General features: G+C 38.4%; 1 protein-coding gene across 14 annotated transcripts; it reads left to right on the plus strand.

Moving 5' to 3' along the window:
• Window positions 1-6: 6 nt before the first annotated feature.
• Window positions 7-26,200, plus strand: ZBED4 (zinc finger BED-type containing 4). Of its 14 annotated transcripts, XM_072860373.1 has the most exons (6): window positions 17-248; window positions 1,262-1,406; window positions 4,724-4,848; window positions 6,115-6,192; window positions 12,308-12,370; window positions 20,907-26,200. In XM_072860373.1, exon 6 carries the CDS (start codon window positions 21,315-21,317, stop codon window positions 24,831-24,833), a length of 3,519 nt encoding a protein of 1,172 aa, XP_072716474.1. In that variant the 5' UTR covers window positions 17-248; window positions 1,262-1,406; window positions 4,724-4,848; window positions 6,115-6,192; window positions 12,308-12,370; window positions 20,907-21,314; the 3' UTR covers window positions 24,834-26,200. The 14 variants fall into 14 exon arrangements, 9 of the variants coding, with proteins under 9 accessions (XP_072716474.1, XP_072716438.1, XP_072716458.1 ...); XR_012042302.1 differs by lacking the exons at window positions 12,308-12,370; window positions 20,907-26,200 and adding an exon at window positions 14,298-15,108 and having other exon boundaries at window positions 7-248; XM_072860337.1 differs by lacking the exon at window positions 12,308-12,370.
• The last annotated feature ends 1,205 nt before the right edge of the window (window positions 26,201-27,405 follow it).

Here is a 27,405-nt window from a genome sequence, read left to right on the forward strand (position 1 = left end):
ATGATGCGCGTCGTGCGTGCCGCCGCTCGGCGGCGGCACCGCCCCCCGCGCCCGGCGCCTGCGCACCGCGCCCCGTGGCGGCCGAGCCGGGGCAGCCTGCTCAGCGCCGCGGCGGCGGCGGCGGCCGGAGACAAAGCGCCCGGCTAATGAATGGGACGGTCCCGCCCGGCCCTTCCTTTTAACTCCTTCGGGCCCGGCCGGGCGGCGGCGGCGACCTCCGGCTTCCCCTGCGGCGGCCGCCCGGGGAGGTGAGTGGCACCGTTCCGGCACCGGGAGGGGGGCCGGGCCGGGCAGGGCGGTCCGGCTCTCCCTCTCCCGCCCCCCCCCACCACCCCCCCCCCCCCTCCCGCCGCCTGGTTTTGCCTCAGCGGCGCCGGTGCCTGCGCGGCCGGGACCCCGCGCCCCGGGCCCGGCGGTGCCCCGTCCCGCCTGGGAGCGCCCGCAGGACAGCGCCGCCAGGCCGGGGAGGGGGCGTGTGGCGGCGGGGCGGCGCAGGAAGCCGGGGACTAGGCCCGCGGTGCTGGCTCCATTGTCTGCGAGGCCCCGGGAGGGGGCCCGACCGGCCCGGCGGGCGGAGGTCGCCCGTCCCTGGGGGTTCGACGCTGGCCCGGACCGCCCGGCAGGCTCTGCCGCCCCCCCGCCCAGGGAGGGGTGCCCGCTGAGCCGCTGGCCGCGCCCCGAGCCCGCCCGGCATTGTGCGCGGCGCGGGCCGGGCCGGCGGGACCCGCCGGGGCTCCGCGCCCGCTCCCACCTGGCGGGGCCGCGCCGCCGGGAGGCCGCGGGAGCCGGGCCCGCGGAGGGAGCGGTGACCATGTGGCCGCTGCCATCCCGAGCTAAGATGGCCCGGGCAGCCCCGGGGGCGGGCAGCCCGCCGCCCCCCTCAGCGGGCGGCCGCGGCTCTGCGCAGGGCGCACGGTGCGGGCCGGGGCTGCGCGGGGACCGGCGGGCGGGCGGGTTTCTGGGGCACAGGCTTGCCAGCCGGGCGCGGGAGCGGAAAAGCCCAGGAAATCCTAAAAAGCGTTCTCCCCCGAGAACGCGGGACACGAGGGGGGCAGGCGCCCGCCAGCGGCTTCGGCCGCGGCGTAAACATCGCATCTCTTCCTGTGTGGGGTGAAGCTCCCAGCCCCGCGTCTCTGGGGCAGAGTCGCTCAAGAGAGGTGTGTGTGGAAAAACGGCAGAATTTAACTGTCGTACACTGCTTCTCTCGTTTTATACTTGGGACCCGGTAATTTTGCTTAAAAATGTCTTCTGTAACTTCTAGATCTACACTGAGACAGCTGCTGATGGTAGAGACCGTCTGTGTTATAATGCTTACTGCATTTCAGAGGGTGTCTGATACACTTAAAGTTGTCCGCTGCACGTGTGGTCTACTAAAAGTGTGGAAACATTTATTAATGCAATGAAAGGTAAAAGGCCTCTTCTGCATTAATGATGATTCTAACTATCATTGCTAAGTTTAGTAGTGTTTGGCTTTGCAGTGTAGAAAAAAGTCCTCTTTCCCCAATCCTTTCTCCCTGGTGCTTATGTGTTAGAAGCAGTTATGTCTTGTTTCTGGGGGGTATCTTTGAGAGATTTCAATAATTTAACGTGAGCTGTCATGCTACACCTATAATGCCAAGCAGAGAACGTCTTTCAAGCTTCCATAACATAAGCATACTTCTCAGGCTTTCCTTATGTTTCCTTATATGTTGTTGTCTGTATGGCCCACTACGTATGTGCATGTCTTTTGCTTTTCAAGGGAGTGAGCGCAGTTCTTTTCTTCTAAAGATTATCTTCGCTAATGCAATGTTTCGCTTAAAGCGCAGATGTGCACCCTTGGGAGGACGTTTGTGGAGTACATACTGGGGTAGTGAAGACTGGAAGACTTTATCAACTATCCACAAGATACTACGCTGCTACTAGAAAGCCTGTATTTGTACAAATACTGGGCAGGGGCATTCTAGTTATTATTTACTATGGAGATTGGTTTTGTGGAGAAAAAAAATCTTACATCTCTTCATTATATATTAAAAGCAGCAGAAATTCTTTTGGGGACCCTTAGAAATTTGAGTGCTGTCTGCTAGGTATAAGACCAGGAGGCAAGGTGCTGAAAGTTTTTATACAGTTGGATGTCTATCTACTTTGGTACTTAGAGTGTTGCTAGTATCTTTGGACTTTAACAGAAGTTGAGGAATTTATTCCATAGAAGCTCTCAAGAGCAGACAAATGTAAGAATTGATTAAGTAAAATGAAAGTAAAATGAAATATCTGAACTAAGCATCTCAGAGAAAAAGTTTTCTAAACATTTGTACTTTTGAATAACTGTAACTCTTTTACTGTTACTCTATATAAAGCAAAATTGTGACAGGTACAGCATCCTCAATGATAATGTGAAAGGCAAAGTATATAATAGCGGAAGGCTAGACAGGTGATGAGCTTAGAGTAATGCTTACTGTCTTTCGGTTACCTTGTCTGCTATGGCCTCTCTCTCTGTTTGGTGTTTCCACCTATTCTGGCTCATTTTAAACCTAGACTGCAAACGTCCCGAGCAAGAATTGTGTTTGCAGAACAGCTAGTGTCATGGGGTCATGGGTGGTTAGTGCAGAGGGGGTCTACTTCAGTACACACTAAGGCTTATAACATGTCCTTTGGAAATACAGGAGGGCAACTGAATTTCACACGTTTATTTAAAATTGTCTATCCACGTAAAGTAGAATTTCCTCCTATCAATGATTCTGAAGAACTAGGTGTTGCAGAAGGAAGTCCTGGCAAACTTAGGTCACAGGGAATAGTTGCTGGTTTATGTGGTGTTTGAGCCTGTTGTATTTTTTTTTTTTCTCCCCTTTTTCTTGGAATTTGTTCTCTTCTGATTTTTAGAACCCTAAATACAATAACTTCTTAGAGATTTTTTTTTGTGGCTCTGAGAAAGTTTAAATTAAGGAATGCAGATGATATATCTCCCAACACCTTGCTGCGTTTTACCACCATTCGCAGTGAAGACTGTATGAGAGGATTTTGTAAATCCTGTCTTTTGAGGCTCGCTTTTAATTTGTAGGAGTTCTCATCTTCAAAATGAGCATATTGTGCTATGGGGCTGCCACTGTAATATACAGTTAAAATAATCAGCTTTATGCAAATAGGTGTGATGATACATGTATATTAGCTTAGGTTTAGATAGAAAACAGTATTATAGATGGCTTAGTTGGGGATTTTGCACTATGTAGACCATAGTGTTTAACTCATCATCATGACTGACTTTTTTTTTCTAAGTAGGGACAATCTAGGTATTTTAGTAGTATCTACATAAAGTAATGTAATTTACATCATGTTGTCTGTTCTAGTGTACACTTTCAAAACGGTCTTCACAAAAAGGTGTTCTCTTGCATGTGGCAGATGTGCATTATTTTCTGTACAACTTTGGCTGTTTGTTTTGCATTTGCTATTGGCACCATCAATATCTGTCAGTTCACAACTATGGGATTGTTTGATTTCAACCAATTAGTGAAAAAATTGAGTAGTTTCTATGGCCTAAAGATAGCTTTCAAGTGATAAAGCACACACAACAAGTAAGAACAACTAAAGCTTTTATCGGTGTCCCCCCCCCCCCCCAAGTGGACGAACTTCTATCCTAAATTAGTGTGATATGTAGTTTAACCATGGTAGTATTGTTTTGTTTCTTTTTTGTGTGTGTGTGATGAGACAGAACATAATATGAAGGTCTGTTAAAGCAACAACAGGGAAATAGCTTGATTTTTAAGGTCCTTATTTTCATTCACATGTAATAATTCAGAACAAATTGTAAATTTTTTTATATTGAACAACATACTGGAAAGCAAAGTATCAGTCTTTCCTACAACCTGTGTAAGACTGGTTTTCAGTGGATGTTGACATAAGAAATATTACGATATTACCATAATCTTTATTTAAACTTGCAACCTGTTTGCTCTGTTTAGCTATTACTGCACACTTGCCTCCCTTCCATCTCTCACCTCTTTCCCTTCCCCCTTTGCTTTGTAATGACATGTAGGGTTGGACGATCCCTCTTTGAAGGTTTAGAGGGTTACTAGTTCACTGTTACAGCTGCCTGAAAGCTTGTTGGAATTTTTTTTTTAGTCATGTCTGCTAGTTTACATTCACTAGTGTCATACAGATATATTTTTCCCTTGGTGTGTTAGAGTAATTTTTGCACTGAGTGCTCAGATTTTCTGTACATTTAATACAAAAGCCAGTTCTAGATTTCAGTATTCACTAGCTTGAACATTATGGCTGAAAACAGGCTTGGTTTAACAGCTGTGACACATTTAGCAATACTCTTGCAATTCTTTACAAAAGGTATGGAAAAAGGTATTTAAAATTAGTATTTGTCTCATGACAATGATCAAAGAATTTGTACCAATTTTGCTCCAAATAGGTTCATTTAATTAGCATTTCAATAATTATGCTGCTTACCTGTTGCTGTAATTCTGTATGCTATTTTCTGAATCAGTGTTTGCCTCTAAAGAAAATAACCTCAGATCCATCTAAAATGACTTTTTCTTTGTTATACTTCTCACTAAAATAAACAATCAAGAAAACCCAAACATTAATTTGAATTGAATGAAACGTTTGGCCTGGCTTGAAACTATTTTATAGTCATCTAACAAATGAAAGAATGGGAAAATGGGAATGGAAGGGTTGTGGTGTTGTTTTTTAAAGACATCGGGGAGGATAAAGATGCATTATTTGTACTCTATCTTGCCTGTAGTCTGATGGCTCTGGCACTTGCAAGGAATGTGGGAGAGCCAGGTTCACTTCCCTGCTTTGCCTGAGGAGCTGAATCCACATCTCCGGAGAGTTCCCTAACTGCTCCTGCTGAGCACCCTTCGTCGGGTGGGTCTCTGTCTCCTTGTCTGACACCTTCCTCTTTGTATACATTATTTAAATGTTTGCTGTAATAGGGACAGCTGAAGTGTCTCATCTTAACAGTCAAATTAGCCAGCCGCACAGCTCTGGAGATGTTTTCACTTGCTTAAGAGGGAGTATGGAAGTATTTTTAAGTGAAAATGTCAGTAAAAGAAGTTACATATAATTCATTCCATAATGCACAGTAAGCCAGCAATCGGGACTTTCCACCCTCTGAGAGGTGTTCTTCTCAAGGAAAAAAAAAAAGTGTGTGTGTATATATATATGTATATATTTATCAATCACCATTTCACAATCTGAATGAGAGCAGTAAGCACTGACTGGTGGGGAGAATGCTCTGCTGATTTAACCCCTGTTGATCCTTGATCCTTATGAAGTTTAAAAAAGAGGACAAAGCACCATCCTGACCACTAAGCATTGCAGAGTCCAGCGTTTTCTGCATTCAGATTTGAAGTCAAAGTTTACTTTCCCGATTTTCTAAGGCGGCAAAAAGATTTCTTGGTTGGCTGGGGTTTTTTTGGTGTACTGGGGCAGTGAAACAGCTGGGGTCTCTGCACAATGACACTCATGTCTGTATAATGGTCAGTGGGACTGAAGTTGCAAAACTCCAAAAATATGTCCTGTGATAGACTGTTTTGGTCTGTTTTGTTGCTAAGTCAAATTATCTGACTTAATATGCTCTGCTTGCTATCATTCCTTTTTCATGCATGGGGAATGATAATCCTGTATTGATCCTATGCTATTGCATGTCGATTAATACGCATGCTAGGTGCAGTGTGTAAGCAGTATGTTTAGCTTATGAAGAGAAGGTGTAACAAGCTGCCAGATGAATCCTGTAGTGCATTGAAAGGTGTCGGCAAGCTCCTTTGAAATCTTGTCTGTAGTGTAGACTTCATTTCATTCATCATGAGATGTAGTCATCCCTAAGCATAAAAAAAATGGAGCAGTGCCAAGACAAGTACAAAAATTTGACTTTTAAATCTTTTTAGTACTCATCAGGGAGGGGGGATATTTTGATTTTTTTCTTAGGAGCTCTAGAGTTGAAAGTGTCTAATTTTTCTTGACAATTATGAGGGCTAGGGATTTTGAAAAAAGGCAAGAGCTAGGCATGTAAGTGCAACTCCTGGAGCTGTCACCTAAAGAGAAACTTGAAACATCCCATGACTTACCACTGTGATTATTAACATGACTAAAAAAATTTATTAAAAGGAATTACTTTCTTCTTTTCCTTAGATACAATCATCATCATTAAGTTTGAGTAGCAAGTATTTAACCTCCAATGAAGCCGCCTGCATGCAGTGGAACAGATGTGTAAGTTTTTATGTTTGTTTTTTTGTTTTTTCTCAATAGACTAGTGGGCAGCTTGTTTGTTTTGGGTCTTGTATCATTTTTGTTGTTATTAATTTAGAGTAAGCCAATGGATAAAAGTAATGAATAATTGTATGCCTGTGCATTGACTTGTATGGAGCTTTATAATTTAGCAGGAGGTTTGTATGAGTGCCTGAGACTTAATTTTTAAGTTTGGAAGCCTGGATATCTTTACAGTGTTACAGTAATAGTAACTAGTTTATGATTTGTGGGGCACCTCTTACTCTGTGGTAACAGCTGGCATATGTACCTCCTTACCCTGCAGTCTCCCTCTTAAAAGGGGGAAGTAACTTGCATGCTACGTTCATCCTATGCTCAAATTACACTCGTCTTATTCAGATTTTCATGTCCTCACTAATAAAGTAAATTTTAATATTTTCTTCTAGGGTTTTTGTCTGAAACATTTTTTTCTTTATATATTCAGTTTGAGCTGTTGAGTGCAGATTTTTCAGAATCCTGAGATTCCTGACTAAGATGCAGTAGAAAAAAATTGTTCATATACAGATCAGCATTTATATGTAGATTAACAATAAATGTTATTCTTGTATAGTGTTTCAGAGCTTTCTGTTTACTTTTTTCTCCCCCTGCCCCAAATAAAATAGTTCAACTTTTAAGCTGCCTATATTATTGGTTAACATGCATGTTAGTAACAGATGGACAAAATGTTGAGCTAGGAGGTCTTGGTGGGGTCATAGAATCACAGAATGGTTTGGATTGGAAGGGACCTTTAAAGGTCATCTGGTCCAGCCCCCCCTGCAATGAGCAGGGACATCTTCAACTAGATCAGGTTGTTCAGAGCCCCATCCAGCCTGACCTTGAATGTTTCCAGGGATGGGGCATCTACCACCTCTCTGGGCAACCTGTTCCAGTGTTTCACCACCCATCATAAAAAATTTCTTCCTTATATCTAGTCTAAATCCACCTTTTTTTAGTTTAAAACCATTACCCCTTGTTCTGTTGCAACAGTCCCTGCTAAAAAGTCTGTTCCTATCTTTCTTGTAAGCCCCCTTTCAGTACTGAAAGGTCGCAATAAGGTCTCCCCCAGCCTTCTCTTCTCCAGGCTGAACAACCCCAACTCTCTCAGCCTTTCCTCATAAGACTCGGGCCTCCATAGGAAAAGAAAAATAAAAACATGATTCAGATTAATTTCTTTAAGGAGAGTTTTCCTAGGTGACACATACAGAAGGTGTGGGGGATTTTATTACGTATTAAATCTGCTTGTGGATCGTTCTTCATCAGAGTTTAAGCAATAATGAACTGCTAGTGCTTTCCAAGTCCATAGCGTAGTCAAAGAGCAGGAAAGACTAGTCGTTGTTTGCAGCAGCCTTTCAAGTCAGTTCTAGACCACTGTAAAGAAATCTGATAAAAGGGACAGTGTTGCTTTTGCCAGAATATCCAAAAGTTCACTCTCATGTATTTAATGCTGAATTCTAATATACTCATCTCAGGGTCACTGTATGCTTTGCACCGTTTCATTACATGATGTCAAGCACTGTAGCATTTTATAGTTCTACCTAAAGTGCCTTTCTAATGTGGCTCTCAAGGTTAAAAGCCTGCAATGAAAATATCTACTTTAGTACTATTTGTCTACTGAAAATGAGTATTTGGTCTTAGTATCTTCAAGAACTATTTCTTGAATTATAATCCCAGATGAAATAACTGTTGACTGCAAGTTCAGTTATTCTGATAGATAATCAAATCTGTAAGTGGTTAGTCTTAAAGAAATTAAATGCCAATATGAGCTCCAACAGAAAAGCGTATACATTTTGTCACCTGTTTTTTGTCATATTCATGTGCTTCATTGACATTCAGGTTGCAAGCACTCTGGAATAGAGCTTAGATAATATTGGTCAGCCTAAAAAAAGCATTTATAGAACATACTTTGAGTTCCTTGCGACAATTTTTTTTTCTTTAAGTATTTGGTAAGGTTTTATAGAACACAGTCATTTTTACATGTTTATTTTGGGAAATAGGAAATGTGAGGAATATATCAAATACGTAATCTTTTAAGTGATCTCATACTACTTCCTGCTGGGATATTTTTCCTTCGTGGCAAGGTAGTTGAAGACTGACTTTGTGTTTGTTCTGTGTTTCAGTGTATCAATATGCAGTATGTGATATATTCACCAGTAGAGATTGCACCATGCAGCATATTATGACCAAGTTATTGCATACTAGCTCCTGGAGTTGAGTAGTGCGGCCCAGAGAGCTAGTATTTTTCAAATATTCCTTCTGTCCATGATGCTTTCTTCATTTGTGATTAAGAAGGCACTCTTTTGGTAGAATGGGTACTTACATAGAGCTGGAGTCTCCTGAGAACAAAGATGGGGTATTCTGCTGTCCAGATGTTATCTTCTTTGTTAAAATGTTTTGATAGGTCATAAATGTTATAGGTCTACATCCTATAGCATCCACTGTAAGAATTAAAGTCTTTCAGTGCATATGCTATGCAGTAGCTTTTATGTACAGTTTAGATCATTGAAGAAAATCTAGTTCCTGATTAAAGGGATCTAGTAGTGTTAGACATTCCATGAGGAGGTGGGAGAGGAAAGAGCAGTGTGGAAACTGCTGCCTGTTTATAAATCCTACCCAACTACTGGCTTCAGCTCTTGAGAGCTTTTCTTATTTATGATTTGGGACTGGAAATCCATGCTAAAATGTGGCATAGGTAATGGCAATCATATCATATTTTCTATTTTTACTCTGTGGTTCCTCTTTCTTCTGCATTAAAGGTGGGAACATGATATGCTAATAACTGTGGGAGCAGATCTACAGACAGAGAAAAAAAACAACCAAAAGATAACAGGGTAATACTCATTACATGAGAGGTTTTCACTTGTTGTGACTTGCATTAGAAGCCACTGGAAGAGTGGGTCAGCTTTCAGGGAGCCAAACAGTGTGCAGACCATGCTGTTGGCAGCATCTTTGCTTTTGACATTGGGAAATGGGAGGGATTGAGGTTCTGTTCTTCTTTTCCTTTCCTAGTGATTTTGAGTTGTCTTCTGTGGCTTACTGTGCTGTGGGGAGACAGTAATCTGTTTATGACAGGAAATACAATGATGCTCATAAAGAACAGGGAGATTCCTGATTCTTCTCATTTCTCTAAATGTTTTTATCTATTTCCCTTTTCTATACCTCACAAAATAATACGTTTATTAGAATAATTATGGCTTCTGTATAATAATAGAAATAAAGCAAATGGGAACAGCAAGGGCTATCCTTTTCTTTACCTGCTCTTGTACTAAAAATGTGGATCCTGCTCTGAATAAAACACCCGTGTAACCTTATTCTGTAAAACTTATTTAAATTACAGGTTGCATTACGTGAATTAAAGCTCATGAACTGCACTGGTTAGAATAGGTACTACAAAAAGCTTTATTCTTAATTAAAATTCTTGTTGATTTTAATTGATTCTTGTGATTCTTCCTTAGCTCCTCAAGCAAAACCTTATTTGCTCAAATTAAAATCTGTGTCTATGGTGGTAGGATGGTTCTCCTATAAACCATTTCTTTTGGGAGAAGAAGACTGAGCTATTTGTTCGCCAGGGACAGGAGTGTCTCTTTGGATTTCCTGCTAATGCTCAATGTGGTGCTAGTGGAAACAATGTTGGCTTTCCTGGCTTGGTTGTCCTTGTCAGCTGGGTCTTTGCTGCAAAGTCTCACCTTGCCTTGAAAAAGGCAAAGAGAGTATGTCCCTAAAAGAGGTTAAGAGGGAAAGGACCCCTTGTCATGGAGGATAGGAACAGGCTGGTTGACAAGTGAAGAGGGAGATCTGTACACCCATTTCTCTCTCCCTCTCCCCCATTTTATGAATAGGAATGTTTGTTTTGAGAGGGACAGAATTGAGGTAATTGTTTTTTAAACTGGGATATCAAGTGAAAATGTCAGATGCTACTGACGAACGTACTTGCTTAGAAAATACCAAATTACAAAAAATACTTGAAAGGCGCATAAGAAGGTCACCACTATCATGGGCATGATCGATTATGCCTGCATGTGATATGGAAGCTTGGCTTTAAAGTTACCTGGTTGTTTTGGTTGCAGTTCTTGTGCTCATTGGCAAGATGAAACTGATTATTTCTGAACTCTATAAAAATTAACTTGGATGGTATTGTGAATATTATTCCGTTATATTTAGTATATTTAGTAAAGAGATGGTCTTTTCCTTGCTTCAAGTAAAATCTAGCCATATTTCCTCAAATTATTACACGAGGAAGAAAGAAGATATGTGGTAAAAAGAAGAAACAGATTTCTTTGGAGAATCATTTGCAATTGAGGCTATCTTCTGACTTGAAATAAAGTTTTGTGACAAAAGAATGATAAAGCTTAGCTGTAAAAAATCCTTACGAAGTATTTAAACTACTGTTTATCCTCTTGAAAATATTTTTTGTCTTTTCAGGGACTATGAACTGCATTTTCTTTCTAACCTGTCTTTATGTGCACAAGCATTCCAGGATACAAACATATAATATAAGCATAGTGCTATGTCATCTTACACATGTACGAATACAATATATGTAAATCATGGAAAACCTCTCCATAGCACAAGTGAAACTATCTGAGGACATGTAACTGACTGGCATCAATATGAACACAGAATTGGATTAATGGGTAGCTATGAAGGGTTTTTAAAATAGACCTCTTCAGACTTGATCTGGTTAGTATCAAAACAGATACTAATATATGATAGTCTTAACAGTTCAACAAATATCATTCTTTTTTTAATTATTATTTTAGAGAAATTATAGTTCAAACAGGTTAATATAAAACTACATTATCTAAAGGACCCTGTTTACATTTTTGTGAGGTTTTTTCACTTTATACTTAGATGGATGTTTTCAGAAGGAGATCCAAGAAGTCTTACTGTACACAGGACAGTGTGCCTCTCCTAACTGCTTTTTCATTCATCATCATCCTGCCTATTCAGCTTTGTAACCCTCAGCTTTCTCGTTTACAGGTGTCTCATTTTTAACTGTTTCAAATCATCCTTAAAGTGCTTAAGGTTTCACTCTTACTGAGTTTAAAGTTAGACATTAAAAAAAAAAGTATATGTTTTCTAGTATATTGCAAGCTAGGAAGGTGGACTAGTCAGGAGAAGAATCTCCTGTCCTAATCCCATCCCATTTATTTTGTCAGCTGTGGACTGCACAGGAGGAGGAAGAGAAGAGCGTAATGGGCTAGGCAGAGGAATTGATCGCTTGGGGAAAAGAATTGTCAGAGGAGCTTTGCTTTGAATTTTCTGATGCTTTTCTAAAAGCAGGCTGCTGTTCTCTAGAAACATGGAGTAAATGTTTTGTCTTTTGTCTTTCGTTCGTTCGGAACTTATCTGTTGTTACTGTGTTTTTGGTTGTGTGTTGTTTCCTGTTCCATGATAATACTGATGCATCTTCCCTACTCTGTTCTTATTTTTATCTTCTGCATTTTACCCTCGTGTTGTGTTACTGCAACCTTTGTACATCTACCCCCAGCCCCAAATTGTACGGCATGAGATACTAAAAACAGCTTTGATGTCCTGCACTAAAAATGCTATAAACCAAACAATACATGCTTCAGCTGTTTTAAAAAAATCTAAATTTTTTTCTTAAGAAAAGTACCTTATCTCTTGTAACATTAACAATTGCTCCATCTTATTAGCATATAATTTTTTTTGTCAAAAATTGCAAATGATAAAAATATGAAAATAAGAGTACAATCTCCTGTAGCTTTCACTTGGAGCAACATTGAACTGATGCGTAAGACTTAGGAAAATCCTGCTTAGAGTTTTAATGAAATTATTGCTTAAAACATCAGCATTTTAACAAATGACAGACAGATCTGACATTCGGTAGGTGTGAACAATAGCATAGGAACATATCCTGCAAGTATTGCTTCAGTAGTATCATACCAGATAATGAGAAAGAACACTTCAACACTCAAGAGACAGTTTGGATCATAGACAAATGTTGCCATAATTTACTTATCATGACAGATCCGTTTTTTATGAGTGATCTCTTAGTAAAAGCTGGGACAGAAATTATTAGCATGTGTACAACCTGCTTTTTTTTCCTTCTTTCTTATAGTGTGCTGCTATGGGAAGTTAGCAAAGGACGTGTGGAGGAAGATAGCCCCATTTGAGATTGATGGTATTTTTAGTGCACTAAGAAAAAAAAGTAGCAACAATTAAAGGCTTATCAGGTGGTTGTAGGTGTGAGTAGTGTTACTGTTTGTGGTGATACATGATATTATGTATGGTGGTACATACAATACAGTGATATTTCTTTATTTTTTTATATAAAACTTGGGAGTGACATTGTTTTGGCTGAAGTGATTTTTTGTTGTTGTTTTAGCTTTGCATTTTTATTTTACTTTTAAGATAAATGCTGTTTGAAATAGTGTGGAATGGGGATTTCTGTGCTATGGGCTTTATGGTGTTGAACAGTACTGCTTAAATCTAGGTGGTGGAGGATGATGCTTCAAATAGATATATGCTTAACAAATTGTCAAATAAATTATGAAGAATGATTTCTCCAGAAATAAACTTGAGTTTTGACTCCCTATCTGTATCAGACACCTGCTTTATTCTTAAACATGCTGAGCAGTCAGCCTGTATCATTGAGGTCTCATTAAACATTTCGGTACTGAGCATGTTTAGCAAATCTGGTTGGGTGCTAAACAGAGATGCCAGAACTAAATGTCAGACAGATGTGAATAATACGCATGCTAACACAAACATCCTTATTTATATCAGGCTTCAAAAATAATGAATATGAAATGTGTAATATTTAAAAAGTATTATCTCAATCTTCTAAAAAAGTTTTATGGTTGAGGATATACTGGTGTAAGAACTGAATTAAGAACCAGATCCTCTTTTAAACAAAAAAAAAATTAAAATGAAATCTTACTTCATTTCTGCTTTGTGTCTATTTCAAAGTATTTTTTTAAATTATGCTAATCTGGAAATCATATGGTTTCTCTTCAGTTTCGCCATTGTCATGAGTTATTTTCACTCCTTTTACACATCAGTATAAAAGCCAGTGTAGTTTGGGCAGGGGGAGCTGGTGCGCACGCTTTCTTCTATACACCGTGATGAAGATGATTTAGGGTTTGAGATGGAGATATTTGTACAAAGCTGGGGCTTTTAGTTCTTGAATCTTTCCTGAGGTTTCAGGGAATATCTGAAAATGATCAGTAAACAAAGTCCCTTAGGGTTTTTGATACGTACAGCAGCAAGAGGAGAAAACAGATGTACAAAATAAACCGGCTTTTTAAAGAGTAAGAGGCTGAGTTTGAGGAGTTTGAGTTTGTGCAATGTTAGGTGTTTTCTGTGTGCTGGTTAGATTTTAACTCAACACTGTACCTTAGTAACAATAGTCTAAGACTAAAATTGTCACTTCTGAGCTGTGCTGTTGATTGTTATCTTCCTGCATTATTGTTAATTTAGTGGTGGTGGGGAAACTAGAAGACAGGGGGAAGAGTCCAGAGATCGCTAAACCAAAAAAAATATAACTTGGCACTTGCAGGTCTATTTTACTGCTTAGTATAAAATAGTCTGTGTTCACAGTAAAATTGTTTTATGTTTTGGGGGACAGGAGGCAAGAAAGGGGGGAATATTCACATTTAGCTGGTAGTCTTTTTAGCTAAAGTAGAGACTGAAAAGTTAAATTCCTGCATTTGTAATTAGGGTTGAGTACCCAGAGTCTAGTGATGGTAGTTATGGCTATAATACACAGCTCTCTACACCTTGGTTTTTCTCTGTCTGGAATGACTGATTTAGGCCCTAGCTTACACCAAGCACTGAGTTTTTCAGCAACATGAAGAGGCATGAATGATCTTTATACTTGGATAAATCGGAGGTCTCTGTGTCGTGTCCTGACAAGTAGCGTGAGCGCACCGGGGAACTCGCATACCTTTCTTGGAGGGCTCTCATTCTTCCTGCTTTGTCTCCCAAGCCTCTGAGAGTGTACCTTTGTCCCATCGCTTTCCAAGGCACGTTTTCATTTCCTTTCTTATGCTTTACTTTGGATATGTTATTTTCTCTTTGTAATTTTTCCCGGCTTCTTTTCTCTTCAGGGATGAGGGACTTGAGGGCATCAGCTGCCCTGACAGGATGCTGCCCCATTTCTTCAGCAGCTGAAGCCCAGCAGTCGCAGCATCCTCGGGAGCTGCCTGGTTCCTGCCTCCCAGTCAGTTACAGCTCCTACGCGTGGCATCCTGCTTGGCTGGCCACACATCTGTGAAATGCTCCAGCCTTGGAGGAAGTAGCCCCCCCCAGCTTCCCACCATCAGCCCCACTCTTGAGAGCTGAATCAGTCTTTTCTTGTTTACACAAGCATATAAAACTGTTCATGAATATTCCCTATGTGTAAACTAGGATTTTTCTAAATGTTTGTCTCACTCCAAAATGGAACTTTAAAAATAATTATAAAAGCTTTTCTTTTTATTCTACAAGTGTTTCAGGAGTACTTAGGGAGCCTTAGTGAGAGTGAGACCTTGATGGATAAGCCATGTAGTAAGATGACCCTGTAAAACTCATGACAGAATAGATGTAACAAAAATAAAAGATGAAACATAAAATATTACAGCCCTTGTAACTGGGAGGAGGTCATGGAGGGAGAAATTTAGACTTCTGCAAGACCAGTAGTTTGTGACCGGACAAGACCTAAATCTAGATATTATTTCTCAGCCAATATTAAAAAATGTATTTTTGTTACTTCCATATATCACTTTTTTAAGATATAAGTAGGGAAAAAAGCATAGTAAATAGTTGAAATTTTAAATAAAAATACTTTCAGTTTCTAACATCAGGGTTTTTCTCTGCAGTAAAAGAGAGAACTTATAAAAGTAATAGCTTCTGTCTTTTTTTTTTTTTATTCTGTGTATGCCCTTTTTGTTTGGGTGGGGTTTTTTTTTTTGTTGTCTTAGATATTATTTTGGTTATGATGTTTCCACTTCCATTAACATATGCTTCTCCAATTTTTTTTCTTTTTTTAACATATTTTCTGTTAAGTACACAGATTCCTATAACCTTCAACTCTTTCATGTAAGATTAATAAAAATATCTAGTATTATTTGTCCTAATTGTTATATTCTGTTCCAGTATTTGGTTAGGTTGAAGACTATTTCTGTCAACAAGGAGCAATGTACAGTATTGGTGGTGCTGTTTCCACACTTTACTCTTTTGTGTCTGGATGGAGCGTTTGGGGTCATGGACATGAGAGGTTATTTTGCAAGTTGGAGAGAATACCTTTGTAAGACCCCAACAGTTATCACTTAATGTAAGATCTGCCTTTCAGGTGACTGGAAAAGTAATGGAATATAAAGGTGGCTTTACCTTCCTCTTTTTTTCTCTCCCAGCAGTCCTCTACAAATCACGCCTCCCATGAGGTCCAAAACAACTTGTTTCTTTTATTAAGCCTGACTTTCTGTACTTTGATCCCAAATACACTGTTGCATCCACTAGTTCATGCTTGTATGTCTGTGCAGATTCCTGTGAGCTTCAATGAGACTCGAGCGTAGGACCCACCTCGTTTCAGAGTGTAACATGCTAATTTTGCAGTCTTTTCTAATACCACATCTTAATCACTCAGTATCTTGCAAACTTCTGCAGTTCTTCACGGGTGAGCTAGTACTGATACTTCGTCACAGGAAATTTCTATTAAAAAATATGTCACTGTTCTTAGTTTTCCTTTTTCAAGGGAGTTGAAAAGCAGTAAGGTTCATCTAGGCTATATATTTATGAAAATATTTTCTGCTTATTTGTTACAGGGTTTTGGATGTGTGTTTTGTTTTCAGGTGTGTTTTTTGAGTTTTTTGGTTGGTTGCTTTTTTGTGTTGGTTTTTTTGTTAGCAAATATTCCTTAATTAGCATAGTACCTGCCACTGAATTGGAAGCTAATAATAATTTCTTAAAATGTCTCCTCCTTATTGCTTGTGTTGCTTGCTTTTAGGGATTTTCTTTTTACTTTATGTTCTTAATGATAACTGTAGAATTCCAAAAATAAACAAGATTAGCACTACTCATTCTAAAACCGACATCCATTTGTGCAAATTGTTTTTAATGTGCTTTTATGTACCTCCTACGCTCAAAATCTGTCACTATTTCTGATTTTTTTTTTCAAACTAGTAAATAGTTTTGCTTTCGTCTCCACATTTTGCATCTTTCTTGAAACCACTACTCTTGCATTTTGCAGGTGTGTGTATTTACACTATATGCACTTGTATGATAATTTAAAGGTTTTTTTTGTTTTAAACTACTTTCTCTAGACCATTATTTGTACTAAGATACTGTAATATAATCAAGTTCATGATTATTGCCTGACGACTCAACCTAAAATCTAAAATTGTTTAAAGCTTGCAGGCCACTATCTGCTTTACAAACAAATAATCTGCTCATGGTTTAGTGTTCTTGCATACTTTTCATACTTCTCTGTATGTTAATGTATGTCTCTGCAATCCCAAGACCAGTGTTTCTCTTTTTTTACCCCCTTCCTTCAGCAGTGGTTTCTTCTGGTTATGGCAATCCGGTGTGGCACTCTTTTTGGATCAGTGACATTCTCCTGACATTTCTTGTCAACCACCATACACTTTCAGTAATCCCATTTTGAATGGAAAATCCTATAAAATGTTTCTGCAGGCTTCTTGCCACAGCAAACCACTGACTGTCTACAGCCGTTCAGGAGCTAATAGTCTAGAAAAGTACATTTGAGTAGAGAATTGTTCTCTAGTTCCATTTATTTTCTTTGAAGATTTTTGTTGCAAGGTGACTCTTAATTCTCTTTGTTTTGCTGCTTGTCTGTATCTAATTGAGGAGATTTCAAAGGCATAAATCATTTTAATTTTGAGCTCACTGCCTGTAGCCTTTTGTACCTTTGAAAATATTTTCCTTCTCCTTGAATATCCTGTTTGTTGAGCAGTACTCCTTAACTTCAAGTAGCTTGTGTCCAAGGGTAAATAAGCTATGTAAAGGTGGTCATAACCAAATTCATACTTTGTTCTAGGTTACTATAAAATCTTAAAATAGGGTGGAGTGTTTTGTTTGTTTTTAAAACAGGTTGACTCTTACATAGAGTTGGCATGGGAGGGGGAGGTGAAAAACATATCTATCTTTCTAACCTTGAGCATTTTGGGGACTGTATTCTAAAGAAAATCTGGGTTTAACACTCAAGGGTGTTTGAAGAGACGGAGCTTGACTTAATTTTATACTATGATGTAGTAACACTCAAAGCAATAGAGATCGTGCTTAGATGTTTGAAAGAAAATAGAAAAAAAAAACACATACAAAATCTTCTAAGGGACATCCAACTTTGGGAATTTCCCAGGAAGTGATCTAGCAGCCCTAACAAGTTTCCTCTAAGAATCTCAGCTATTCTGCATTCCTAGAAGGCAGGAACAATGCCCAGAAAAATAGGTACTATGTAGCCAGAGACCTGTAACAGCCATAAAGTGGACAAGATATAATTAATTGTTTTATTGTCCTAAACATAGTCATAAGTACACTAAAATAGTGTAACTGGCCACAGTATATAATCGCTTTGTAACACTGCTAATCACGTAACCCTCCTAACAGCATGAAAGCATTTTATATCACAGCTAACCATAAATATAGAAATAATGTGTAGCTGCAAAGGGAGACCTATGTTTAATTGCACAAATAGGGGACAGAAAAACATGAATTGACAATTCAAGTAGTAAAATCTGCAAGCAAAAACAAAGGATACAGAATAAGGATGAAAAATTTCTGGTGGACTCAGAACAGTTTCTGGTCCTAAAGAAAAGAAGATAAATAATGTCAGGAGCAGATGAGATTGCTTCCCACACCTTTTTTTTGTAGAGGAGATTATGAGCATTAAAACCACCCAGCGACAGCAAGGAGAAATAGGAAAGAAAGAAGTCTACCACCACGGTTCCTGCTTCAGAGTCCAAATAGCTCTCTCACCTATTCACCTCAACTTCAGCAACTAAGACCATCAAGGACCATAGCATCAACTACATGGCATCAGCTCAGTGGTATTGTGTACTCAAAGTTAACTTAGTATAAGATGATTAGGGCCTGTTTGAATATGTAGTGATAATGGCTGATAATGATTAAGAACTTAAACATTGGCAATGTGTATTGTTAATGAATGTCAATCTAGTTAAGTATTGTTATGAAGTTTGCAACTGGTCTCATCAGGTTTCCAAATCTTCCCATCACAGCTACCTTATGCTTAGCTGCGTTAAGCAGTAACTGCTTATCAGGACAGGTTCAAGTGAAACATCTCCCTGGATTTTTCTGTTCAAAGCCTAGAATTGTTTTTTCCATAGTTAAGAAATTACAGGAATTGCAGGCTAGAGATGTGATTACCTGTTTTGAGTCAAAGAAATTGTGCACAACTTCATCAAAACCTGATGCCAATGGATGCATGCATGTATTTTGTGCGACTCTAGCTAGGAGTCTGTAATGTGCTTACTGTAACTTGGCGCTTACATGCATAATTTATGTTCTGTAAGCTCTGCATAGAGTCACTTGCTTGTGAGCCTTTTTATTCTCTGGTCCTAAGTCACAAAAGCTTATTATATATTCTTGCTTTTCCTGTTTGCAGTACAAGCTCCACGTTCACAGATTAGATCGAAATAAAGATAAAAAAACCCTCTTAGATTGATTTCTATTAAAAATGTTGACTATCTTTCTCTCTCTCTCTCGTCCCAGATGCGCATGCTTCCATATCATCAGTATGTGTGTGATCACTAACTTGTGTTTCATTCAGTTCTATACTGAGTGATGTAAATTTAGTCTCTGCTGCCAGAGTTGTTCTTAGATGTGATTTCATAAACTTGTGGAAAGTACTGTGTAGTTTGTTAAATTTCTAGAAATTTAAGGTTTTTCTTTTTCTTCAAGTCTCTCCCTTCGTTAGAACTGATGTTCTTCATGCTCAACCCTCGTATCTTCTGGTGTCTGAAAAGATCTTTTTTTCTGAGAAGGAGAGGGAAAGGCAGAGGATAAATACTAAAACTTTCACAGAAAGAAAACCACTTACTGCCTTCCTCTTTGCAAGTTCTGACTGCTCCATCTCTCTTTTCTTAAAATAGCTGCAATAAGCTGGTTGCCCTTCCTTTTCCCTGCCCCTTCCCCTGCACTGGAGAAGAAATAAAGTTATTGCTACAGTAGGCTTTCCAGAAGTCTGAAATCCACAGAAAATAAGTGTTTCTGATCTCTCTTGTAAACAGACTTCAGAGAAATATTAATTAAAATAGGTTACAAAGCTAATATGACATTGGCCTTGATACAGGGGGGAAATGTTTATGTGAGTACAACCTAGACTTTTTTAATGTGTTTTGCAGCTATGGCTAATTTTACCTTTTGTCTGCTGAAATTCTTCTTGTGTTTGAGTAACACAGGAAAATAGTGTGAGAAGTTTTTAAAATAACCGATTCAAATTTGTGTTTTGTCTTCAGCTGGGGAGAAAGAGTCCCATAAAATCCAGTTTGCACAAATTGGAGTGCATAGTGTAGCATCAGCTGTGTGGTCAAAAAATGTTACCTTGAATGAAGGTACCAATATCTACATTAATGACACAAGAGAGTAAGTGAGAAAGGGTTTGGCAAAACTTAGAATTCTGATAGAACTGTAGTAAAAACAAAAAAAAAAAGTGGTTGACATGCAGACAGCTTTTTCAGGTTTGTGTGGGGCCTACTGGTTTTTGAGCTTGTTGTTGCCCTGTGATTTATATGCAGCTATACTTCAAAAGCCTACTCTTTGTGCTGGAATTGTTGGTGGGGGAAATCTTTACCCATAAGGGAAATGAGCTGTTTTGGTGTAAATGGCCTTTTGAGTATAACCCTTGGGTACATGAGGAACTTGAGCTGGCAGTGCTGTGCTAGGCACCCATGTATGCAACTGTATCTGTCTTTGCTTCTGAGTGATATTATGCTTTTGGGAGACCTCAGTGTATATATGGCATTTGCAGAGCCCAGTTATCCTGAATTAAGCATTTCAGTTTTTAATCGTGAAGCTCTAACAGTAGCTTGTTTCTATAGTATGGTGTTGTCTGGGAGTGTTATGGCATGAATACAACCGTGTGAGACTATGATCAGAGGGACAGAGAGACAATAGTGTGACTAAACGCTGGACACCCTTACAGAGGTTTCATGTAAAATATTGTATTTTTAAACACTGTTGTCAGTAATGAAGGGCTTACATGTACAAGAGTATTTGGTTTTAAGTACATATTTCTGTGCTAATATGACTAAATGCCTGCTCGTCTTCATATGTATCTGTAGATATAGACACCTATATAGTATATGTTTATACATATATGTGTGTATGTATGATTATGCAGCGGTTGAATTAGGATGTAGGATGAGGCATAGGTATGTCCGAGCAAATACAAAAGTGATGCTTGGACTCTAGATTTTGTCAAAGCTGAACCAGAGCTGCATGTGTAGACATGTATTGGCCCACAGTAAATGTATTGAGTAAATTTGGGGTTTGGGGTTGGGTAATTTTGTAATTACCAAAATTTGGTAATTTTGGGGTTGGGGTTGTTTTTCTTTTTTTCAATACTAGACTGAATTGTTCTTATCTCAAAGGAAAAAAAAAACCAACAAACAAAACACAGAACATTTAGTGCATGTATTCAGTTCACCTTTACTGTAGTTAGTGTGTTCGTCAACTTTGTCTTCTGATGTTTTTATTTCTAGATGGTGCAAAAGAATCACAGTTGCCTAGTCAAGATGAACAGAATGGCTTCCTTCAACAAGAAAATAGAACATTCATTTTTTAGGATTATGTCTACAACATGAAGCATTTAACAGTAGCTGTCTTTGAGAACATTCATCTATGACCTGAAATGTCCTGATCCTGGGCAAAAAATGAGATTCCATTAATTAAGTCTATAATTTTAAAATGCATTTTTATGACTAATCATATTTACTTATGCACAACACGGATACAGAATTCATAAACCAGAGATTATTTTAATGCATACGCACATTTGTGTTTGTGCATTCAGTATACAAGATACATCATTTTAATCAAATTTTAAATAATCTTTTAAATTATCTATATTTATTAATAAATGAAGACTTGGCAAGAAGAATTTGTCATCCATGTACAAGAGTAAAGCAGGTTCCCCCAGAATGGATGGTAATTTTGTATTGGGTAAAATCAGTAACTTAAAAGTAGAGCAAGAGGAAGACAGCATTAACTGTACTCTAGAAAGAATGGATATCAAGACAGAACAAGATGATTTCAAACATGCGGACAGCAGTGATGAACAAGAAGACAAAGAAAAGAGCTTCATTACCAACAACCCTGGCAAATATTTATCTACAGAAAATGAAGATGATTACGGATCTCTTTTTTCTCAGTATAGTAGTACGCTGTATGATGTAGCAATGGAAGCTGTGACACAAAGCCTCCTTTCTAGCAGAAACATAAGCTCCAGAAAAAAGTCGCCTGCTTGGAATCATTTTTTTATATCTCCTAGAGATAGCACTAAAGCAATATGTATGTACTGTATGAAAGAATTTAGCAGGGGTAAAAATGAAAAGGACCTGAGTACAAGTTGTCTCATGAGACATGTGAGGAGAGCCCATCCCACTGTACTAATTCAAGAAAATGGAAGTATGCCAGGTATATCCTCCTTTTCTTCACCTACATTGTTACTGCCACCTCAGTCCGCAGATGTTGGAGATTTGAGTTCTATGTTATCCCCTATAAAACTGGTCAAGAAAATGGCTTCTAAAATACCGTCTCCAGATCGAATAATTGAGGAATCTGTTTCTATTGTTTCTTCTGAAGAAATATCAGATCTCTCAGTTTCTGAAAAGTGCAGCAAAGAAGAAGTCATGGTTGGGTCATCTCCACAGCTACCCAACAACCAGTATGATGACACTGTGGAGAATGTAGCAGAAAAAACTGTTGTAATTCCAAAGAGCACATCAGGTTCCAGAAGGAGATCTGCTGTCTGGAAACACTTTTATTTGTCGCCTCTAGATAATTCTAAAGCTGTTTGCATCCACTGCATGAATGAATTCAGTAGAGGAAAAAATGGAAAAGACCTGGGAACGAGTTGTTTAATAAGACACATGTGGAGAGCCCATCGTTCCATTGTCCTGCAAGAGAATGGGGGTGGTACCAGCATACCACCTCTCTACACTGCACCTCCAACTCTGTTGCCTTCTTTACTACCCTCAGATAGTGATCTGAATTCTATGTCATCCTCTCCTGGAAAACTAATGAAAGAATCAACTTCTGTTTCTTCTTCTCCGGACAGAATCTCTGAGGAGATCCATACTAATATCTCTTCTGGAGATGCTCTAGTGGAAGACTCAATGCTGTCATCTTCTGATGATATAGGTGAAGTCTCCTTTGTTTCCTCTCCTGAGAAACAGTGTGAGGGATTAGGTCCACTAATATTTGAACCTACTGCTGTATTTCAGCAAAATAAAAGGATTATGAAAAGGCTTAAATCAGAAGTTTGGCATCACTTTTCACTGTCACCTGCAGACAGTCTAAAAGCAGTATGTAGATACTGCAGTTGTATGATAAGTCGTGGTAAAAAAGGAGATGTGGGCACAAGCTGCTTGATGAGACATCTATATAGACGCCATCCCGATGTAATTGGAAACCAAAAGAGCTTTCTTGATGTGAGTTTGGCAAATTCTCCTTATGCCACTTTGGCTTCTGCAGAATGTTCATCCTCAAAGTTGACTGACTTGCCTACAATGGTTACACATGATAATCAAATTATATTTCCTGTTAATAGCAAGAAGACCTCAAAACTGTGGAATCACTTTTCAATTTGTTCTGCAGATTCAACAAAAGTAATATGTATGCACTGTGGACGTACAATAAGTAGGGGGAAGAAGCCAACAAATCTAGGCACAAGTTGCCTTTTAAGACATTTGCAGCGGTTTCATAACAATGTATTGAAAACTGATGTCTCGGAGACAGTATTATCCTCATCTACGGATAATCACATGCCACTGAGCACAGAATTACTAGGAGCTTCAAATTTTGATGAAACCAATGACAAGTTTTGTGACTCTCACCCAGTTGCCAAAAAAATCACAAGTCTTGTAGCCGAAATGATTGCACTTGACCTTCAGCCATATTCTTTTGTAGACAACATTGGCTTTAACAGGCTGCTAGAATACTTGCAACCTCAATATTCTTTACCTTCTCCATCTTACTTTTCTAGGACAGCAATTCCAGATATGTATGATAACGTAAAACAAATAATTATTTCACATCTTAAAGAAGCTGAAAGTGGAGTGATCCATTTTACGTCAGGAATATGGATGAGCAACCAAACACGAGAATATCTAACCCTGACAGCTCACTGGGTAACATTTGAGTCTTCATTTCGACCACAGTGTGAGGATTACCACTGTTCAGCACTATTAAATGTATCACAGATCGATTGCGACTACAATGGAATCAGTATTCAAAAGCAGTTAGAGTACTGGTGGGAAACATGGATTACTTCCATTGGCCTTCAGATTGGGATTACTGTTACTGATAATCAGAGTATAGAAAAAACTTTAAATGAAGGTGATCATTCAAGTGTACAATGTTTTAGTCACACTGTTAATGTCATTGTAAATGAGGCTATTAAAAGCCAGAGAATGGTTCAGAATTTGCTTAGTATTGCAAGAAAGATCTGTGAACGCGTCCATCGGTCAGCAAAAGCAAAAGAGAAGTTAGCTGAGTTGCAAAAAGAGTATGAGTTGCCTCAGCATCAGCTAATACAAGATGTTCCATCAAAGTGGAATACATCATTTCATATGCTTGAACGTCTTATTGAACAGAAAAGAGCAATTGATGAAATGTCAATAGAGTGCAGCTTTCGGGAGCTAATAAGTTGTGATCAGTGGGAAGTCATGCAGTCAGTGTGTCATGCTCTCAAACCTTTCGAAGCTGCAAGTAGGGAGATGAGTACACACATGTCTACTCTAAGCCAAGTGATTCCAATGATTCATATACTTAACAGGAAAATAGAAATGCTATTTGAGGAAACAATGGGCATAGATACTATGCTGAAGTCTTTGAAAGAAGCTATGGTGAGTAGATTGTCCTCCACGCTTCATGATCCAAGGTACATTTTTGCCACGCTTCTGGATCCCCGGTATAAAACATCCTTATTTACAGAAGAGGAGGCTGAACAATATAAACAAGACTTAATCAGGGAGCTGGAAATAATGAATTCTACCTCAGATGATGATAAACCTGTTTCCAATGGATGTGATATAGGTTCACCATCTACAAATTCATATGGGGAAGATAGTCTTTGGTCACTCATGGGTGACATGAAGAAAACAAAAGACCTGAAAGAGAGAGCAAAGTTACCAGAGGAAATGGTGCTTTCTTACTTGGAGGAAGAAGTGCTTGAGCATAACTGTGATCCTTTAACTTACTGGAACTTTAAGAAGTCATCTTGGCCAGTACTGTCAAAATTGGCTGTCAGGTTCTTGGGTTGTCCACCAAGCATTGTTCCTTCAGAGAGATTGTTCAATACATCCAATGAAAGCAACAACTTCAGTCAGTCAAGGTTAATGATTGAACACTTTGAAAAGCTTATCTTTTTGAAAGTGAATCTTCCTTTAATATACTTCCAGTATTGAAACTAATGAACAAACTGCTAGACTAAATCTATTGTTGCTCACTGGATATTAACTATCTATAACCTGGATTGTTAAATTGCTCCAATAGGGGCCATGTATGACATCTAATCAGTGACTATAATTCCAAATTTTAGTTTCATTTTTTTCAGCTTTCAATATGTCTACATGTGCCTTATTCATAGTACTTCAGGCCAGATATTGTATATATGTTTTTTAAAAGTTCACACTAGAGATAGCCTGTCTTGTCAAATTATACAAAATTATGTAGGTTTTAATCCATAATTGTAAATGAACTTTAAAAAAGCTCAGTCATTTGTTTTAATAGAATGGCAAAAAAAAAAAAAAAGATGTAAACAGTTCTATTCTGTAGTTTTTTATTCAATTATTATGTAAAAACCATAAACCAGGTACTGTATTTTAGTTGAACCTTGCTTTAATTGCAACAAAACAGATTTTGTAGTTGTCAAAAGAAAGCTGTACATGAAAGATGGAGTTCAAGCCGTCTTTTTATCACGTGTATTTAACTGCAAGCCCTAAAGTACTTAAAGGATGAAGAAGAGTTGTTGAGGAAGATGTGTTTACAGGAGACTATTGACTTAGTATCTAAAAATAAATCTTAAATTTGAGATTATATGGAATCTCAGTTATACAGCAATTGGTAGTAAAACTTCCCATTCTGGGTTCTCCTGTTCAGGTTTTACATTTTAACTGAACTACAGAAATGTTCTGGGTATTTATAAAAGCTCTTTGGAAGTCTTATCAAAGTTTGTGAATTAATGGTTGTTATTTAATGCCGTGTACAAAAAAGGCAAGAAATTTACCATGAAGACTCTAATGTCATTCTAAAGCCTTTTCTAATCTTTAGTGCATCGAAACTATAAGGTTCCCTATTGTAAAAATTGAGCCCTTACTCCTAACGTACTTTCAGTTGTGTAGAACAGCCTGTCTTAAAGCTCTTAGTACAGAAATAACTGATCTTCTGATTTTCAGTAATAGCCTTATGGATATGGTGCACTGCTTAGAATTTTATGTAGTAGGGTTGATTCTTAACTGTTGGTGTCCATCAGGCAAATGGGATATAGAGCCCTCAAAACTTCAAAGAAGATGGAAAAAAACAGCCAGCATTTTAATTTGAAAGGAATGTTCTCCATGTTTTTTTAACTCTAGAAAGATTAATCTTCTCATTTCAGTTTTCATTGAATACTTTTTGGGAAACAAGTCATCATTTGCCTATGACCTTTTAGAAAAGTTGTAGCTTTGTTAAAATACTGTACCTATGCCTAATCTAATTTTGCATTTACTATGTTTTAGTGTATTTATAAATGGTGAACTCAGTTTCTGAAATTAAACATTTTATTTGCAATTTTCTAGTGGTAGTCAACACTGCCTTTTATTTTCAGATGGATTTAAGACAACTGTTGAATAAAAATTAATTTATACAATTGTAATGGTAAATATACCACAGAACATGCTATGTGAAAAGATTGGTTTTCCATTTAGCTCTTTGGACTTAAGCCTCAATTCTGGTTCTTTTCATTTCACTCAAGCTATTCAACCTCAGGAAGATTCGTTGAATTCTTTCCCAGGTGGCTTTGGTTTCCACGTGACGTTTCTCTAAACATTTTATGGTTTCAGGTATTTCAATTCTTATTCCATCAGTTATGTTTATAGCTGTACTATTTAAGTAAATTATTATATAGTGTACTTGGGAAAAACTAATACTGCATTTTGTCTCCAGTATTTTAAAAGGTAACTTTTAATTCTATTAACAGTCAGCATTTCTTTGTTCTTCTAGGGTTAAATGAGAACAGCATGTGTTTTTTCTGCAGTAATAAAACAATTTGTTCTAGTTTATGTATAGTTTGAACTAGGTGAGTTTGAAGCAGCTTATTGGGAAACATGGTTAAATGGTTACTGGTTAATTATTATCTCCATTTTTCCCCTACATTTTAACTGTGAATATAACCTTGACCTTTGTAAAGGAGATGTTTAATCTCTCCAAACCACTAGAGAGGGAGGTAGAGGATGAAGAAACCTTTTTTATTTTCTTTTTAAAGAAGTGATATAATTCTCACTCAAGGCTTGAATGTAAACACGTCCTTTGACTTAAAGCATTGTAGAGCCACATCATACCAGCAGGAGTGCTGGCAGTGGACAAGCTTACCCAAAAATCCCAGTTCTCTGAAAACAAGCAGCTTGGCTCCTCTGAAGGCAGTCTTTACTGTAGCTCCTATGTAACTCTCATTTGGAAAGTTGAAGTGATGGCATTTTGTAGCCCCTAATTTGCATCTTATTCATATGGATACTTAATTGTATAGTCATGCTTTTTGTTAAAACTTCTCCTGAGAGCATGAGAACTAGTCACTATTTTTAAAAGTAAAATTTTATCAATTAAAGTTAGTCTATTTGTACCCGCAATTTCCTTCTTTTTGAAGGGCTTAGGTCTTAAGACCACGCTGTTTCAGTATCAGCTTGGCTAAGAATTAATAATTATGTTATTTTTTTTAAAGATAATATGCAGGCCCAAAAGGCCTTAAAATCGAAACACGTAATTCTTAAAAACTTAAGAGAC

The sequence above is a fragment of the Ciconia boyciana genome, chromosome 1, assembly GCF_034638445.1.
Source record: "Ciconia boyciana chromosome 1, ASM3463844v1, whole genome shotgun sequence".
Classification (NCBI taxonomy): domain Eukaryota; kingdom Metazoa; phylum Chordata; class Aves; order Ciconiiformes; family Ciconiidae; genus Ciconia; species Ciconia boyciana.

Bases quoted from the DNA above. Each gene is read 5' to 3' on its own strand.
- ZBED4 (XM_072860373.1), top strand. From the start codon at position 21,315: ATGTACAAGAGTAAAGCAGGTTCCCCCAGAATGGATGGTAATTTTGTA.